Consider the following 18,872-nt stretch of genomic DNA (forward strand, 5'->3'; position numbering starts at 1 on the left):
GTCATGCATTGTTTGTCGTACTCTGATATTGCGTGTTTATGGCCTGTCGCCGATCGCGGCATGGCTTGCTTTTGTGCGTGCTACCGCCGCTTACAAATAAAAATAAAAAATAATAAAAAAAAGAGGGGGGGGGGGGAATCGTCTCATTAGCGAAACAATGGCAAGAGACTGCTGCTTGTTGTTACTTACACTGCTGCTTTCTTTGATAATGATCAACAAGAACCAAATAATAGACTGCGTATGATAGAATATGTTCTGAACGAGAGTTTAGCGAAAAATTTTCTCCATTTGTAAATCTTTGCAGGCGCCTCTTTAGTACATTACATTCTGCACAGAAATTAGTCATCTTAGATTTAAAAATCTAGTCAATCACCTCACTTCATTTCTGGCTGTATCACTGTTTAGCATAAGAATAATATGAATATAAACATGAAATGATATTTATATTCTTCCGCATTCGCTGTTGTCTCACTTTAGTTTTGTGGTTTATTATGCAGACAGGATTTAAATGAGATAGCAGCAAACACGAAACAATACATGGCAAAATGTTTATATTCGTATTATTCTTATGGTGACAAGAATACTGCATGTGATTCACAATTTATAAAAGTTCCTATTAGCAACCATCTCTTCTCACAGATCGGAAAAAATTCAGAACGTAGAGTTGGCCATATTGACAAACATCCTAAACATTCTTGCAAGTTGGGTTTTCGTAGTACATTGAAATGCTGCTACATTCGAAGATGAACAATACGCAATTTGTATTTACTTCGTTGGATAATGTATGAAAATGCATTGGTCGAAACTCGGCGCAGAGAAAAAAAAGCTTGTCTTCCACCTTTTTTTTTATTTATTTACTGACGCAGAGGTTTTGGCGCCAGTATTTATCTTTGTGCCTACAAAGCATGCCTGTGTAGCGCTACATATATTTGACGACAGAACTAAGTTGTGGCAGCACCCACTGACATTTTTAAGACCTTCCGCTTGCTTTGCACTCGATTCTAAGCCGCAGGCGGTTTTTTGGGTTACAAAAACTGGAAAAAAAGTGCGGCTTAGATTAGAGTAAATACGGTAGTTACTGTGCCCCTACTGAGAGAATCACTGCTCTTGTAGACCAATACCTTCATCCTACTACCCACAACCTACTTTCCTGAAGATACCAACCATTTTCTCCACTGGCTCTCCACAGATCCTGTTCTTTTACCACATCTGTCCTGCTTGTCATTGTTGATGCCACCTCCCTTTTCGCTAACATCCGTAATGTCCGTGGCCTTACCACTGTTGTACACTACCTTTCCTTAATGCCCAACAGATTCCAGACCTACACCCTCATTCCTAGTTGCCATGAGCAACCATATCCTCACCCACTACTACTTCTCCTTTGAAGGCATCACCTACAAAGAAATCCACAGTACGGCTATGGGCACCCAGATGGCACCATCCTATTCCAACCTATTTGTGAGGCATCTAGAGGAATCCTTTCTAATCACTCAGAATCCCAAACCCCTCACCTTGTTCAGATTTATTGATGATATCTTCGTGATCTGGATTGAGGGTGAGGATACCCTAACCACATTCCTCCAGAGCCTCAACACCTTGTCCCTCATCGCTTTACCTGGTTCTACACTACCCCACAAGTCACCTTCCTCAACGTTGACCTCCATCTCAAAGATGCCCACATCAATACCTTCATCCATATCAAACCTACTAACCACCAGCAATCCCCCCTGTGGGTCCGGGATTTAGAGTAGGCCTGAGGTATTCCTGCCTGTCGTAAGAGGCGACTAAAAGGAGTCTCACACTTTTCGGCCCTATAAGTTCAGGTCCCATTTTATGGTTGACCTGCCACATTCCACATTCTACAGAAGTGTGGGCCATATGGGGAAGGATGCCTTACATGGTGCACGAGTTATGCGTAGTGCCCTTAGATTCGATCTCCTGAACCTCTTGCCATGGCTTTGCGTCACCACCTGCAGTTCAGCTATTTGGGTAAGGAGACTTTCTGGGGTATATCATCTTCTTCGGTTGTCTCCTGTCCTCTTTCACCCCCATGACGATATTGTATTTCTCTGTGCCCAATTTCCAGCACAGTAGCCAGTTTGTTGTTGTGGGGCTGTCATGTACCCATTTTGTGGCAGCCCCCTGACAACACAGGGATCGCACTGCTGATGCCTGAGTTGTAAACTCCCCACATATGCTAAGGAGTAGGTGCCCGTCTTCCTTGGGCATGAGGACTCCCACCAATGGCCATCACATCAGGTGGCCGTTGCTGTGGCTGGGTGGCACCCGTGTGGAGAGCACCTGATTGAAGTGGGTGGTATCAGACTGGATGACCCACAATGAAGCAGTCTAAGTCATCTCTTACTGGTGACCTTACAGTGCCAGCAGTCTTCAAGAAGGGCAAGATTGAGTTCAGTGCAGACAGATATGATCCTAAATAATTTCCCTCCCTCACTACACCATGCGATGAATGTAGAGCTACAGAATGGAGAGAGCCACATTCGCCTTGGTTTTTAGTCTGTAGCAGAACCAATGGGGACTCTTTTCTACTGATGAAGCCTCAACTTTTAGTTGAACACCTTGAGGATAAGTTTGGAGAAATGACAACACTGTCCAAGATGCCAAACGGCGCAGTCTTGAAACGGACAGCATCCCCAGCTCAATCTTGAGCATTACTCACCTGTGACAAGCTGGGTGATATTCCTGTTTCCGTCACTCCCCATGAAAGCCTCAACATGATCCAGGGGATTATATTCCATTGTGACCACTTCTTGCAGTCTGACAATGAGCTCTGCACCAATATAGAATGGCAGGGTGTTTATTTGTATCTGGCGCATTTACAGTGGCCCCAAAGACAACAGGGTTGCTACCGGTGCCTTCATCTTGGCCTATGAGGGTGATTCATTGCCTGAAAAGGTCAAGGTGATGGTTTACCGCTTGACATTAAACCATACGTCCCTCCCCCTATGCAGTGCTTTAAGTGGTGGAAGTTTGGGCACATCTTCCCGCTGCACTTCTTGCACCAAATGTCGAGACTGCAGACTTTCACTGCACCCGGATAATCCATGAGCACCACCTCCCGCTTGCATCAACTGTGGAGAGCAGCACTCCCCCTGCTCGCCAGACTGCACAGTACTCCAAAAGGTGCGGAAAATCATGGAGTACAAGACACTGGACCGGTTGACTTACCAAGAGGCTAAACGTAAATTAGAATGATGAAACCCCGTTCGGTTGGCGCTCACATATGCTGCAGCTACATTACCATCATGATCGCAAGTACCAGCCGTACCACACACTGTGGTGCGAACAGTGGGCCCTCCGGGCCTCCAGAATACGTCTGCCCCCTTGGTGATAGGGAGAAAATCTCCTTACGTTGCTCCCAAAGCACCTACTTTGGGAGCAAAGCCCCCACAAACCGAGGGGTCTTTGCTCCCCTCCTCCCATCCGGAGAAGCAACAGTCTCCTTCAGCTCCTCTCGTGTGAAAGGGGTCCCTTGGGACCCTCTCTCCCAAGGTCTCCACTAATGCCATAGCGGACACTTGCCAGTGGCTAAAGGAGCCAAAAGCTGCTGAACAAAGAGCTTCATGGTCTTCCTCTGTGCCTGACGGTACTTCGCAGAACTCTTCCCAGGAAGCCCCCAAAGAGAGGCAAGAGGGCAAGCAAACAAAGATGTCTGCTAAGAAAAAGGACCCTCTGGTGGCCCCAACACCACCAGCCCCACCAATTCTTCATCTGAGGATGAGGTGGAGATCTTAGCATCCCCTGAGGACCAGGATCTCACTGATGCCTCATCCAAAATAGGAATGGATACAAATATTCAGTTGGTGGCAGGTGACCCTGATGCCTACCGTGCCTCCTTGCACGCTTCATGCTTTCCCAGTCTCATGATAAAGTCATACTCCAGTGGAATTACTGCGGTTTTTTCCACCTCCTGGCTGTGCTACGGCAACTGTTAAGCTTTACACCTGCTTTTTGCATTGCCCTCCATGAAACCTGGTTCTCGGCAATGCAAACCCCTGCCCTCCATGGCTATAGGGGATATTACAAGAACCTTAGCTACTATAATATTGTCAGGTAGAGTTTGTGTCTATGTCCTGAACTCAGTACGCAGTGAACCTGTGCCCCTTCAAACCCCTCTTTGAAGCTCTGGCTGTCAGGGTAAGGACGACACAGGAAATAACTGTCTGCAACGTACATCTTTCTCCAGATGGTCCAGTACCCCTGAACGCATTGGCTGCGCTGATCCATCAGCTCCCTAAACCTTTCCTACTTTTGGAAGGTTTTAGTGTCCATAACCTCTTGTGGGGTGGCACCTTGCTTACTGGCCGAAGTAGAGATGTCTAAAATTGATTGTCTCAACTCGACCTTTGCCTCGTAAATACTGTGGCCCCCACACATTTCATTGTGACTTACTTGGAAATTGGTTTATCCTCTGCGGCACAGGACTTCTCCCATCCGTCCTCTGGAGAGCTCACGATGATTCGTGTGGTAGTGACCACTTTCCCATCTTCCTGTCACTCCCCCAGACGTCTACCAAGATGGGCTTAAAACAAGTCAGACTGGGAAGCTTTTAGCCCTGCTGTCACCGTTGAATCTCCACCACATGGTATCATTGATGTGGTAGTTGAGTGGGTCGCTAGACTGATCATCTCTGCGGCAGAAAATGCGATCCCTTGTTCCTTTGAGTGCCCCCGTCGAAAGTCAGTATCTTGGTGGTCACCGCAAATCACAGAGGCCATTAAAGAACGTCAGCGAGCTCTACAGCGACATAAGCACCACCCTTCCCTAGAACACCTAATAGCTTAATAGCTATTAAATGGCCCCATGCCTGTGTTTGCAACCTTATTAAAAGATGGAAACAGGAATTCTGGGAGAGGTATGTCTCGACCATTGAGTGCCATATGTCACCTTCCCAAGTCTGGACGAAGATCAGATGTGTTTGTGGGTACCATACCCCGTCAAGTGTCATTGGCATTAACATCAATTTCGTGTTATCAATGGAAGCAAACACAATTTCCAAGCACTTTGCTGAGCGCTATGCTCAAGTCTCCACATCAGAGAATTACCCCCCAGCATTTTTCACCCTCAAATGGCAGATGGAAAGGAAAGCCCTCTCGACCACATCGGAATCCCAGCAAATGAACTTGCCGACAGGCTACACGGTAACCGCTTCTGGAGATCAGCATCACCATAACTGACCTGAGGTCATTATTGTACCACGAGGTTTTTAACCTTTGGGAGATGGACTGGCATAATCTCAGTATGTACAACAAACTAGATGCCATTAAGGAGACTACTTTATCACAGTCCACACGGCTCCCCCTGTCGGAGGTTTGAGTCCTCCCTCAGGCATGGGTGTGTGTGTCGTCCTTAGTGTAAGTTAGTTTAATTAGTGTGTAAGCTTAAGGACCAATGACCTCAGCAGTTTGGTCCCACTAAAAAAATAAAAAAATAGGAGACTACAATTGTGTGGAAGTCCTCCATGCGGGCTTCTCGCAGGGACACACTAGTTCTCTGCTGGCTCCGCATTGGCCATTTGTGGCTAACACATGGTTACCTCCTCCGTTGTGAGGACTCACCTCGGTATCATTGTGGCTCACATATGACTGTCAACCACATCTTGTTGTATGCCCACTTTTAGTCACTCTGTGGCGGACTATAACATTCCCAGCACCATACCTTTGGTGTTGGGTGACAATGCCTCAACAGCAGCTTTAGTTTTACATTTTATTCGTTAGGGGAATTTTTATCATACCATCTAAGGGTGGGCATTTAGCCTTCTCTCTGAGTTTGCCACCTTCCCTCTATCTTAACTCTGTTGCATTTTCTTTGGATTTGTTTGTCTTGGTGGTCATCTTTTCCCTACATGTGTTCATCTTGCCTTGTGTTTTTTGGGTGGACATTTTAATGTGTTGCAGAGTGGCTGGCTCATCCTCTTTTATTATTGTGATCAGCCAGCCCAGACCATCTGATCTATAGTGTTAATATATTCTACTTTTCCTTGTGGTGTATGTTTTCCCCGTTTTTTGTTTGTTCCGTTCGTTTCCTTTTTAGGTGTGGTTCCCCATTTCTTTTCCCCCTTTTACTTTCTCAAACTTACTTTGGGTGTTTTTGTACCTTGAGCCTTGCTTGCGTCAGTAAAAAGGGACTGACGACCGTGTAGTTTGGTCCCTATATACCCCAAACCAACTAACCAGCCAACCACCAGCAATACCTCCACACCGACAGCTGCCACCCATTCCATTACCAAGAAGTCCCTTGCATATAGCCTAGCCATCTGTGCTGGTCGCACCTATAGTGGCGATCGGCCCTTCTAGACATATACCAGAGGTCTCACTGAGAACTTCGCAGACCATCATTACCCTCCCAACCTCGTACAAAAACAGATCTCCTGTGCCTTACCTCTTTAGTCACCCACCACCTGCCAAAGTGGAGCACAATGGCCACAGAGGAGCATTCCATTGTGACTCAGCACCACCGAGGACTTAAGCAACTGAATCACGTTCTCCGCCAGGGTTTTGACTACCTCTCATTGTGCCCTAAAATGAGGAATGTCGTACCTGGTATCCTTCCCACTCCTCTCACCATGGTATTCCACACCCCATCCCTCCCCACCCTCCCTCCGCCGCCCTCGCTCTCCATCTAACCTCCCGACTGCACCTAGCTGCCCTACCCCCTCTCCACCTCGTCCCTGTCTGCTCCCACAAGCAACCCTTTACCATCTCCACCCCCTACCCTGCTATCCCTCCACCCTGCCCCAGCCTCCTCCTTACCCCCAATACCTGGTTGCTTCTCCTATCCTGCGCTCTGCGCTGCTGCTCGCAGTCTGGCCACAGCAACCAGAGACTGTGTGTGTGTGTGTGTGTGTGTGTGTGTGTGTGTGTGTGTGTGTGTGCGGGCGGGCGGGCGGGCGGGCGGGCGGGCGCGCGCGTGCGCGTGTGATCTATTTCTGAAGAACGCCTTGTTGGCCGAATGCTTACTTTCTGACAGTATTTTTGTTGTGCCTGTCTGCAACTCAGCATCTCTAGTCTGTGCTGAGTAGCAACTATCCTTTTCAGAAAAAGCAGATGTTGATGTTTCAAAAGAAGAGTTCTGTGATGCATAGTCTTCAGTTAGTAATTCCTATAGTTTGCCATCGCAAGACAATCAAACCCGATGACACTGCCAGAAAATCAATAGATATCGTATCTTCTGTTATTCCCTGAATACAAGAATGTTTAATAGTATTAAACACAACATCTTTTACAACAAACATAAGCAAGAGTTAACTTAAAATTAGTTTATATTATCTGAGTGCATACTTATAAACTGAAGAGAGAAGTTAGTGGTTTTCTTGACTGATTCTTAGAAAATTGTATGATATATTTCATAAGACATGAAACACTAACACAACTCATTGTATAGCAGAAGTGTTGAGTCATCAACAGGCACACACAAAATAGAAAGAAAGCTTGCTGGCTTTTGGAATAAATCTTTTGTTGAGCTAAAGTGCAAATATTCAAAAAGGCACAATTCCGCCCCCCCCCCCCCCTCCCCTCCCCCCTTACCCGGTGGCCCTATAGTGTGTGTGCGTGTGCGTGCGCGTGTGCACGTGTGCGTGCACGTGACCTCTTTAATTTGAGAGAGGATTTACTCCGAAAGATAGTAAGTTTTCTATCTTTCTTATATGTGCTTGACTCAATGATTCTGCTATTTGATGAGTGGTTTCCTTTACTCCTAAGTAAGAATTTTCCATACAAATTATAATTTTTCTAAGGAATTCTGGTATTTTTCTGGAATAATTATTAAATTATATTTAGACTGTGTTCATAAACGTTAATGCAACTTAATGATTTTCAGATACATTAATTTATGCACCAGTTGCTATATATTTTATTTCCAGAGTGTTTATAAAAAAAATTATAAATCAATGCTTGTAATGATTTTCAGGTCGCAAAAAAACAAGTTTCTGAAGCTGTAGCCAAAGGAGATGCTGCTGAAATTAAGTCTGCGAAAAAGAGAGAGGTGCTGTATGATTCCCTGCAGCTGGCTCATAAGTGTATTCTCAATTCTTTCTATGGTTATGTAATGAGAAGAGGGTGAGTTTATTGCTCATATTTCTCTGTCATATTTCCATTTAGACTTTTTCAATCTAAGTAGATAGTTTTCAAGTAAATGCTACATGAAACTTTATATTTTAGAGCCCGCTGGCACAGCATGGAAATGGCTGGTATAGTGTGCTACACGGGAGCAGCAATTATAACAAAGGCTCGTGAAATCATAGAACAAGTTGGTCGACCGCTTGAACTTGATACAGATGGTATCTGGTGTATACTGCCAGAGTCCTTTCCAGAAAATTATGTTATTGAGAGTACACACCCAAAGAAGTCTAAAGTGACTATTTCATATACAAATGCCGTTCTGAATGCAATGGTTAAGGTTGGTTATCTGCTACATTCTTTTGTAAGATTAAGTTTTCAAAGTTAAATAATCATTGTTGTTGCCATGTACTGTTATTGTTTGTACTTTACAGTCTAATATAGCCTGTGGCAGTAGAAGATAACTGCACTAATGGAACCAGGGCTTATTGAAACACAAATGGAAAATGTACAACTGGTGTAGAGAGAAATCAAAATAGATACATGCAAAAGACTCATCTGTACGAGAGTTATTTCATTGTGCTACATGTGCATCTTTTAATAATCTCTCAGCTCCTACTTCCTATCTGTAGCTGGCACAGAACAATCAGTTTCAAGATCTCATTAATGAATTTATTGGCGGCCGTGTTCCATTTCCAGTGCCATTGTCTCATTCAGTTTTCTTGTTTCAGTACTGTCTCTTTCAATCTCCGTATTGACAAGTTTCACACTACATATTTACGTACATGTGTAAATCTCAATATTTTTTCTGTATGATGATTCAGTGATGTGACTGAATCATTGTTATCATGGTTTTCAGTATTTAATGCAATGTCTTGCCTTTGGAGAAAATTGACAACTGTGTCTCCATTCTTTTTGATACTATACATGTCTGCTTCCATCCCCTTATTTTGTGGTTATAGTTTTATCTTTGGGTCATTCCATCTCAAGTCAGTTAGTTTTGCAACATTTTCCTGCTCAATCATCAAAGATTTTGATGAAATTTTATGTGAAAATTCACACGTCATTAAACAATACTGGCCGAGAGATAGCAACTTTTTTGCCTCCTTGCCTGACTTTGTGCAGAGTGAGCGTGAATTTCTGATAGTTTTGAGCAGTTGCATATTGGGCAATATTTCGTTGAAAGACATGAAATGTGGCTATTTTGTACATCTTTATGCATTCTCTTAAGAAAAATAACGAAAAGAATTTTATGAGCTGCGTTCGGCCAGAAAATTTCAGCCAAATTCTTCTGTAAAAATTGATGGCTGGAAAAATTTTGTCATTTATCTTCTTATATCTTAGGAATAATCAAACAATGGAAAATCCAGGATGGATGGAATATGCTCCCTCCCTCGTGGCTCCTATCCACCACCTACTCCTGTCCGTCACAAGCATCACCTGCTCCATCAGAGACAAGGCTACCTGTGAAACCAGTCCTGTGACCTACAAGCTAATACGGCAACCACCATGCTGCATTCTACAGGTGCATGACAACCAAAAGGTGTCTGTCCGCATGTGGCCGAAAAACAGATGGACCACCCCATTGCTGAGAATGCCATACAACGTGACGTTCTTCATTTCAGTGACCACATCACAGCCTGTGTCATCTGGATCCTTCCCATAAACACCAGGTGTTTTGAATTGTGCAGGAGGAAATGCTCCCTGCAGTATATCCTATGTTTCCGTAACTGTCCTGGCCTCAACCTTCTTTACTCATTGTCCTTACTCATCTAACACTTCCCTGTTCTTATTCCAGCACTACACAGCCTTGTATTCCACCAGCACACCCACAGTCTTTTTACTTCTTTCCTTTTCTGCTGCCACCCCGTCCCCCACCCTCACCGTCCGTCTAACCTCCCGACTGTCCCTAACTGCCCTTCCCTCTTTCCACCTTGTCTGTCTCTGTATGCTCCCACAAGCAACACTTTACTGTCGCCCACCCCTCCCCCTCACTGCCCCTGCCTCCTTACCCCACCACCCAGTTGTTTTTTCCATCATGCACTGCTGCTCGCAGTCTAGCCTCAGCAGCCTGAGACTGATCGTGTGTGAGAGTTGCGTGTGTGTGTGTGTGTGTGTGTGTGTGTGTGTGTGTGTGTGTGTGTGTGTGTTTGTGTGTTGTCTTTTTCTGATGAAGGCCCTGTTGGCCAAAAGCTTACTTTCTGACAGCCTTTTTGTTGTGCCTATCTGCGACTCAGCATCTCTATATGGTGAGTAGCAACTGCCCTTTTCATATGTCATAGGAACTAAAGATATCACGAATGTGAAACTTCCCATGTAGTAACCTAACACAAGGTTCTCAAATACGAAGTTTTGTGCATGTACCGCTTTCCAGTAAAAAAAAAAAAAAGTGGTGTTTTCAATCTGAATTTGCAAAACCTTTGTTCTATAAAACTTTTCAAACTGGGTTCATTAGAAAGACAGTGGTTTTAAACACGAAAAAAAAAGTGTACATGATTATCCAACATGGGCTAACAATGCTGGATAATTTGAATCAAAGTTGGCTGTGAAAATTGTGGCACCAAAAAAATTTAAACTTCAGATTCTTATATATGATTGAGTTCCACAAGGATGTGGAATACAAATTTTCATTCACCTGTTATTTTCTAGTAGTCTACAAATTCATCGATAGGATGACAATTTTTGTGAAAATGTAAAACTATGGTATATTTGACACTTCTTTTACAAATACCATTTTCTATTAAAGCTTCAAAACCAGTCTCACTCAAAGGTACGTATTTTAAGCTCCACAGAACAGTAAGTTTAATTTCCAATACGAGCTAACAATGCCATGTAAACTATGTCAAAGTATCCAGAAAAATCACTCTGTGAATAGAGTTTTATCTTTGGCTTCTTGTATCTCATTGCTTAAATGCATGGTAAACATGCAACTTTGGAGACAACTTAGCAACATAAGGTTTTCTGGTATGAAATGTCATTCACATACTGCTTTCCAAATTTCTACAAAATCAGTTCAGACATGATTTTCATAAAAATTACACAAATAGATCTATTCAATTTGCTTTTAGAAAATGTGTTTGGCGTAATTGATTTCTAACTAATCACAGTTCGAAAGAGTATGTTTTGGAGCGCTTAAAAAAATCACATTCAATTTTCCAATATGGGCTAACAATATGTGAAAATGACGGACAGATTTGGAGGAATGTACTGCGGGAACATTTCAACACTCTGTTGACTGCATTTTCTTGCATGTACTTTGTATTTGTGTATTGACAAATAGTATCTCACTATTTTGCATTGGTCCATCCTCTGTGTTTCTTAAATATCATCATCTGGCCTGCAGTATCAATTTCCAGAAAATAAACTGCAGCAAGTGTCTTAAAAATTTCAAAAAATGGGAACTGCAATGTTAAGTTTAAAATCAAAATAGATATTACTTTTTGCTTGCCACCTGTGTGAGATGCTCCTACTGATTTGAGAATGGAGATAGGGTACTTAGCAAATGGCTGTGTAAGTGACAGGTACCACCACAATGCTTTTTAACCCAAATTAAGAAACCAAATTACAGACTTGTGAACCAGGATGAAGAATCCACCATTGGATAGTATTGCACAGCTATTGGGCATGATCCCTACCGCAATGGGATTGTTGGTTCATGTTCTTGAAACATTAGTGACAATGTCATTATGGACCAATGTAAACGTAAAAACAACTTGCAACGAAACACAGACAACAGGTAGCTGAAATGTAGTCTGTTGCCACGGTACATTGCCTCAAATTTGTCTGTTATTTTCAGACATTGGAGAATTGAGCGTGGTATTCTGGATGCTTGAGAACATGCTCTTTCCAATTGTGATCAGTGTGGACTCAGTTATGGAAAACCGATTTTCTAAAATTAGTGTGTATTTGCACTATTTTTACAATTTTTACAAACATAAAGTTTTAACTGATTTTGTAGAAATTTGAAAAGCAGTATGTGAATGAGGTTTCGTACTGGAAAACCCTATGTTGCCACATTATTTTCTCCAAACTTTCATGTCTACCATGCATTTAATCAACAAGATGTAAGAAGCCAAAGGTAAAACTCTATTTGCAGTACAATTTTTCTGGATACTATGCCACAGTTTATGTAGCATCGTTAGCCATGTTGGAAATTAAACCCACTGTTCTGGGGAGCTTAAAACATGTTGTTTTCAGTGAGACTGGTTTTGAAGCTTTAATAGAAAACGGTATTTGTAAAAGAAATGTCGAATATATCCTATTTTCATCTTTTCACAAGCATCTTCATCTTACTGACAAATTTGTGGACTATTGGAAAATTGTACATGAATGAAATTTTTGTATACAACACCTTTATGTTACCAAGCTATTGGTATTAAGTTTCATGTTCAGCACGCATTTTCTCTACAAGATATAAGAATCTGAAGTTTACATTTTTTTATGCCACGATTATTACACCCACCTTTGATTTAAATTAACTAGGAGTGTTAGCCTGCATTGGAAAATCAAGTACACCTTTTTTGCGGTTGAAAGCATGGTCTTCCTAATGACCCCAGCTTGGAAAGTTTTATAGAACTCAGGTCTTTTTTTATTTTTATTTATTTATTTATTTTTGCAAAAATGAGTAAAAAATAATGCATTTTTGACCATTGCACAGAATCTTCAACTTTGCACTTAATTTATTCAGTATTGGAAAGTGCTACATAAACAAAACTTTATGTTTGAGAACCTTGTGTTGTTAGGCTACAATATGGCACGTTTCATGTTCATTCTCTCCATTATTTTCTTAAGAGAACGCATATAGTTCTGCAAGATGGCTAAATTTCCTGTCTTTCAACAAAATATTGCTTAATATATAACAGCTCAAAGTCACAGGAAATGTTCATTGGGAACATCTTTTGCTTGTCATTGTTATTTCCTCTCGATCTGTCTTGTAACACATTCTATTTTGTTATACTTCCCTTTGTTCAGAGTCTGTCTAGTGCTTTAAAAAATATTCTCAATCCTGTCTGCCTCTGAATGGGTGACTTTCCGAAACTGTTTGTTTTTTGTGGTATTATATAATTAAGTCATTCATCCAACCACACATTGTGTTTTGTAAATATTTGTAAGGAGAGTCTTCAGGAATGTGGAGTGAGTCAGACTGTACACAACACAAATGTCTAATGATAGCAATTCCTTCTCAATTATTTTGTATGAATGCTAGGGGAATAGTAACCACTTTTGGAAAAACACTACTCTTCCTCTTCCTCTACTCGGCTGTCTCTTCTTCTTCTTCTTCTTCTTCTTCTTCTTCTCTCTCTCTCTCTCTCTCTCTCTCTCTCTCTCTCTCTCTCTCTCTCTCTCTCTCTTAACAATACTCCATGCTAACCCCTGTAGATGTCTCTGTACTACAAGGCAAAAAACAGCTTGTTTAATTGGACCATTAGAGTCCACCAGAATTTATATCCTTAAGTTCAATATATTCTGATAAATTACAGAAGTGAATCGCCTTTTCCTGCTTTCTCTTGTGCCTCTGTCCCATATTGGTGCAGATTTGACACAATTATTAACAGGCATGGCTTGTTTAATTTAAGGGGTGGTTGTATGCCCTTCCTGTTGTCGCTCAGTTACCCCCAGGATGGAATGAGTGTACTCCGGCTATCTGCAAGTAGTGTTATGCGTGTGAAAGTGAGTGAAAGTTTTCTAAATATTTGTGAATCGTGTAACTGAAGCAGGACTTAGGCACCAGCCCGGAATTCACCTTTTAGGGTATGGGGAAACTGCAAAAATCCACAACCAAGCTCGCCAGCACATCAACCCTCGTCATAATCTGTTGGACAGATTCGATCTGGGTCACTGCTCCTCCCCATCCTGGAGGTGGCACTTTAATATGCGTGACTCTCAGGGTGGTAAACTATAGGAGTGAATATTTGGGGTTTTCTGGTTTCGTGCTTGGTATTTCGGCAACCTGTTGCAGACTTTTGCACCATGTGTAAAACACCATTCTAAATCACAGACAGTGGCATTAGCCTATATGTAATCCTTTTTTTTTAATTTCTGGTATTGTGGTTTGGAATTTTCACAGTTCAATCTAAATTAACTTTTATTATTAACTACAAATAACATTATGGAATAGACTGTAAGGATACCGAGGTGCCTGGAGAGGCTTCTGGAAGGTGTTCAGTTATCTACTGTACATAATAGTATTACTACACATTTCTGAAGAACATATTTGTCTTGACCTTAGCTTCATTGTCTCAGAAGATTATATCATAGGACAGTACTGAAAGAAACACAGTGAGATAGATTTATAGGTGCAAAGCAGGCATAATTAAGCTTTTTATACCGCTCATTCAATAATGTTATTTGCAGTAAATAATAAAGAGGGTATTTAGAGTGAACTGTGAAATTCAGAACCATGATATTAGAAATAAAAATTTTCATATAGGCTATGTGCCATTGCCTATGGTTTAGAACAAGGGTGTGCAACCTGCAGCTCACATACATCCCAAAGCAAGAACCTTTTTTTTCCCTCAGCGGTTATAGTTAATAGTTAAGTGTATTGCATGCGGCGCAAAAATACTCGCTTCTATCAAAGTAGCCCAGGTAAGCTAAAATGTTGGCCACTCCTAGTTACAAACTAAGTTTTATACCCTGGTGCAAAAGTCTACAACAGCTTGTCGAAAGGTATGAGGGCAGTTTGAAAAGTTCTCGGAACGGAATAGAAAAAAGTACTTACGTCACTGAAACTTTTTTATTTTTGAATGTAGCCCCCATGTAGATTAATGCACTTGGTCCAACAATGTTCCTGTGCCTTGATCCTGTATCGAAAATGTGTTTCTTCCAGGCTTGCAAAAGTAGTTGTCAACTCCAGCTATCAGTTTTTTGTTTGAAGTGAATCATCCAACAGGAAAAATTTTCAGTTTTGGGAAGAGATGGAAGTCTGATGGAGCCTTATGAGATGAATGAGGCTGGTGTGGCAACAATTCATACCCTAGTTCGTGTAATTTCGCCATGGCCATGGCACATGTTTGCAGACGCACATTGTCTTGTCGCAGCACCCATCTTTCAGATAATTTTTTCATTTCTAATTATTTAATTAAAATGTGATATTCAGATGACATCTGGCAAGCGAGAGCAATTTCACACACTTTCAATCTGCGATCCTCCATGACCACATTGCGCACTTTTGCAATGATTTCTGGAGTAGTGACACATCTTTGCCGACCAATGTGCGGATTATCATCTAAACTCCCCCGACCAAATTTAAATTCATTTGTCCACAGTTGAATATGAAGGAGTAGTCCCCCACAGTGAAGTCTGGTTTCATACCTTTCTTTACGAAGTTCTTAATCACTGCTCAAATTTTGATTCCCTCCCCATCTTCACAAATCACTACACGGGAACAACAACAGAGCCATGTCACCACCACAGATCTCTACCAACAGCACTGACGTGGCACGTGTTTACAGGCAGTCCAATGAATATCACATGAACAACTCGTTGCACTAGCACTGAGCTCATGACAATTCTGAGAACTTTTGAAACCACCCTCATATCATGCACGAAATCGGAAATTGCCAAATACTGCCTGTGCCATGTCTTGTCTATTATTCATTTGGAAGCATGGGAACTTCACACTTGATGGTTCATCTAGTGTGGCTATTTGCTGTGAACTTTGTAAGCTTGTTCCATTATTCTTCTTACTGTGTCTGGTATAGAGGTGTTTGGGAGGCATGATCAGTACAGCAGTGGACCAAGCGTTTTTAACATTCCTCCATTCTAAATTCTGATTTTTTTCACATGATGTCTTTTGTTAATGCTACCATCTATTTTCTAATAGTAAAATGTAACTCTGTCCATGCATGGAGAATGCTCTTAAGGCAGTAACAGTTTAGTTTCCCTAATAGATTTTTGTGAGTTACACATCAGAGGCTTTAGAAAAAATCACAGAAAAGTCAGTGATACTTTTTTGTTGTAGAGAATCAAGCAAAACCGGGCTGTCTTTAAGAGGTTATTGTCAGAAACATGTTTCTGTATTACTGTATTTACCCAATTATAAGACAAGGTTCTTTTTTTCTCAGATTTGTCATTGAGAAAATACAGGGTTGTCTTTTCTTCACAGATTAAACTGATGCTTGAATGAGATTTTCATTCTGCAGTGAAGTGCCTGATATGAAACTTTCTGGCAGATTAAAACTATGTACAGGACCGAGATTCGAACTCGGGACCTTTGCCTTCCGCGGGCAAGTGCTCTACCATCAGAGCTACCCAAACGCGACTCATGCCCCATCCTCACAGCATTCCTTCTGCCAGTATCTTGTCTCCTACCTTCCTTTAAGTCTCCTACCATCCTTAAGCTTTTTAAGTAAAAATAAAATTCAACAGCGGAAATGTTGTCCTTCAAAAACTATTGCTGCTGGTGTTAACATTTTTATGTTGTTTAATAGAGTATATATTAGGTCATCTTACAATTACAGATGAAGCTTTCACTATTGAAGTCACAAGCAGATTTATTTTGAAGAATTTGGAAGTGCAGGGCTGGGCAAACAGTACTCATGTTTGAACAGGCTCATGATCTCCTGATACGTCAGTGCCCTTCTGACATGTCAATGCCCTTGACACAGTATCAATGTTGCTCCAACAATCACATGGCATTTAACTCATGTGGCACTAATACAAGGGATATCCGATAAAATAGTCACTACAACAGTGTATTGCTCTGCTTAAGATCTGACGACTTTGTGAAACTTTGGAGGAAACAGCACTAAATTCTGTCATCTTACCAACTCTTGTTATGTTTGGACAGATTTGCAATAAAAGTTCTCATACATGTATGGATACCGTGTTTTTTAAGTAAAAATAACATACAACAGCGGAAATGTTGTCCTTCAAAAAACATTTCTTGATCCTGAACCAGATCAATATTTTGTTTGATTATGAGATAATGTAATGATTTACTAAGTGGGTTGAAAATGAGAAATTTGCTCGTAGTCTCAAATTAGAATACTGAGTAAAAACATTACCAGCTTTTAATCCGCTTTAGAACATGATAGCGTCATTCAAATAAGATGAGAAGGAAAATTAATCCAGAATGAAATGTCAAAGAAATGAAATAAATCGTATTAAACTGACTGCAATTGTTATCGTGAAAATAAATTACAGCGACAAGACCTATCGCGGAGATAGTACCAACAGATGTCAGTAAATTGTGGGATAAGTTGCAGTTCAAGAAGTGGACTGAATCATGATTCCAATCTTGTATTTATGTATTAGCTGTTGTTGTTACCTGTGACTTGTCCCGTAGAAGATATTGCTGCCTGTGTTTCACAGTTGCTCAAGCACAGGACTCAAGAAACCTTACGAAAAAAGGGGGTTGTCTTATCATCAGCATCATCTTATACTTGGGCTAATATAATTTATTATAACTCACCTCATAATTTTTTGAAAACTCAAAGAAGGAAGGATATTAATCTGTAATTAGACTTCACCTGCTTGTCTCTTCTATTGTTAATATGTGTTACTACAACACAATTAAGTCCCTTGGAAAATATATCTTGCCACCAGAATGATTTTTCACTCAGAAGTAGAATGTGTGCTGATCTGAAACCTGCTGGCCAATAAAAACTGTTTGTGAGACTGGGACTTGCACCTGGAACTTTTGCGTTTTGCTGACAAATGCTCTGCCGGCTAAACTTGACCTGTTTTGATTGCTTTACTTCCACTGGTTCCCCCCTCTTACATTCCATACCTAATGGGACTAGCACTACTGACAGAATAGATGTTGCAGAGAAATGACAGCCACAATCTAGAGGATTGTTTCCAGAATTAAAAGTGTGTTAGACTGGGACTCAACCTGAACCTAGCATGCAGGAGAACTACAGTGAACTTTGGAAGGCAGGAGATGAGGTACCTGCAGAAGTACAGCTTTGAGGGCGGACCATGAGTCATTCTTGCATAGCTCAGGCAAGAAAGCCCTTGCCCGCAAGAAACAAAAATTCAATGTTTGAGTCCCAGACGACACACAGTTTTAATCTGCCAGGAAGTTTCAAATTTATGCCTTGACTTTTCGACATACTACAATATTAGATCAAGTGGCAACAGGATCAAGTCAACACAAGATTTTAGTGCCTTGGTTGAAATACCAGCATAACCAGTAATCAAATAATTTTTGTGATTAGGCGAACCTGATGGTTACTGATGGGGTATGCAGTTCCTGTCCCTGTCTAAGTAAGTACAATGGCTCTGCTTTTGATGGTCTGTCCTTTCTCCCTGTGTTTTTGGCAACTCTTACAGAAGATACATCGAGTTCAGTGGCCAGTGATTCTTATTTTTATTGTCTATCTTACTGCTGCTGCTATAGAGGAACTGAATATCATTTGCCTTACTGAGTCTATGTTTCTCTGATCACTAGCCATTGTTTATGTGTTCTTATTTTGTACTGAAAGCATTGTGTTCTTTACCGAGCGAGGTGGCACAGTGGTCAGCACACTGGACTCTCATTCTGGAGGACAACGGTTCGAACCCATGTCCAGCCATAGTGATTTAGTTTTTTCTGTGATTTCCATAAATCACTTCAGGCAAATGCCGGGATGGTTCCTTTGAAAGGGCACGGCCAACTTCCTTCTCCATTCTTCCCTATTCAAATGGGACCGGTGATCTAGCTGTTCGGTCCCCTCCCACAAATCAACCCAACCCCGGCGCCCGCACCCCCAACCCTTTATGTTCATTATACTTGCAGTGTACTGAAATTTCATTACATAATCAGCTGTTGATTTCCAATATCCAGTGACTAAAAATATTTCTCTTCCT

The 18,872-nt window shown here is 41.5% G+C and overlaps 1 protein-coding gene across 2 annotated transcripts in view; it reads left to right on the top strand.

The window, feature by feature from the left end:
* The window catches only part of LOC126267081 (DNA polymerase epsilon catalytic subunit 1), a 266,885-nt gene that overhangs the window by 73,364 nt on the left and 174,649 nt on the right, over nucleotides 1-18,872 (top strand). For both annotated transcript variants that reach the window (XM_049971945.1, XM_049971944.1), the window contains 2 exons: nucleotides 7,930-8,078; nucleotides 8,181-8,418. In XM_049971945.1, coding sequence (XP_049827902.1) covers nucleotides 7,930-8,078; nucleotides 8,181-8,418 — 387 coding nt within the window. The remainder of the gene's footprint in view (nucleotides 1-7,929; nucleotides 8,079-8,180; nucleotides 8,419-18,872) is intronic.

The sequence above is a fragment of the Schistocerca gregaria genome, chromosome 4 (genome assembly GCF_023897955.1).
Source record: "Schistocerca gregaria isolate iqSchGreg1 chromosome 4, iqSchGreg1.2, whole genome shotgun sequence".
Lineage (NCBI taxonomy): Eukaryota > Metazoa > Arthropoda > Insecta > Orthoptera > Acrididae > Schistocerca > Schistocerca gregaria.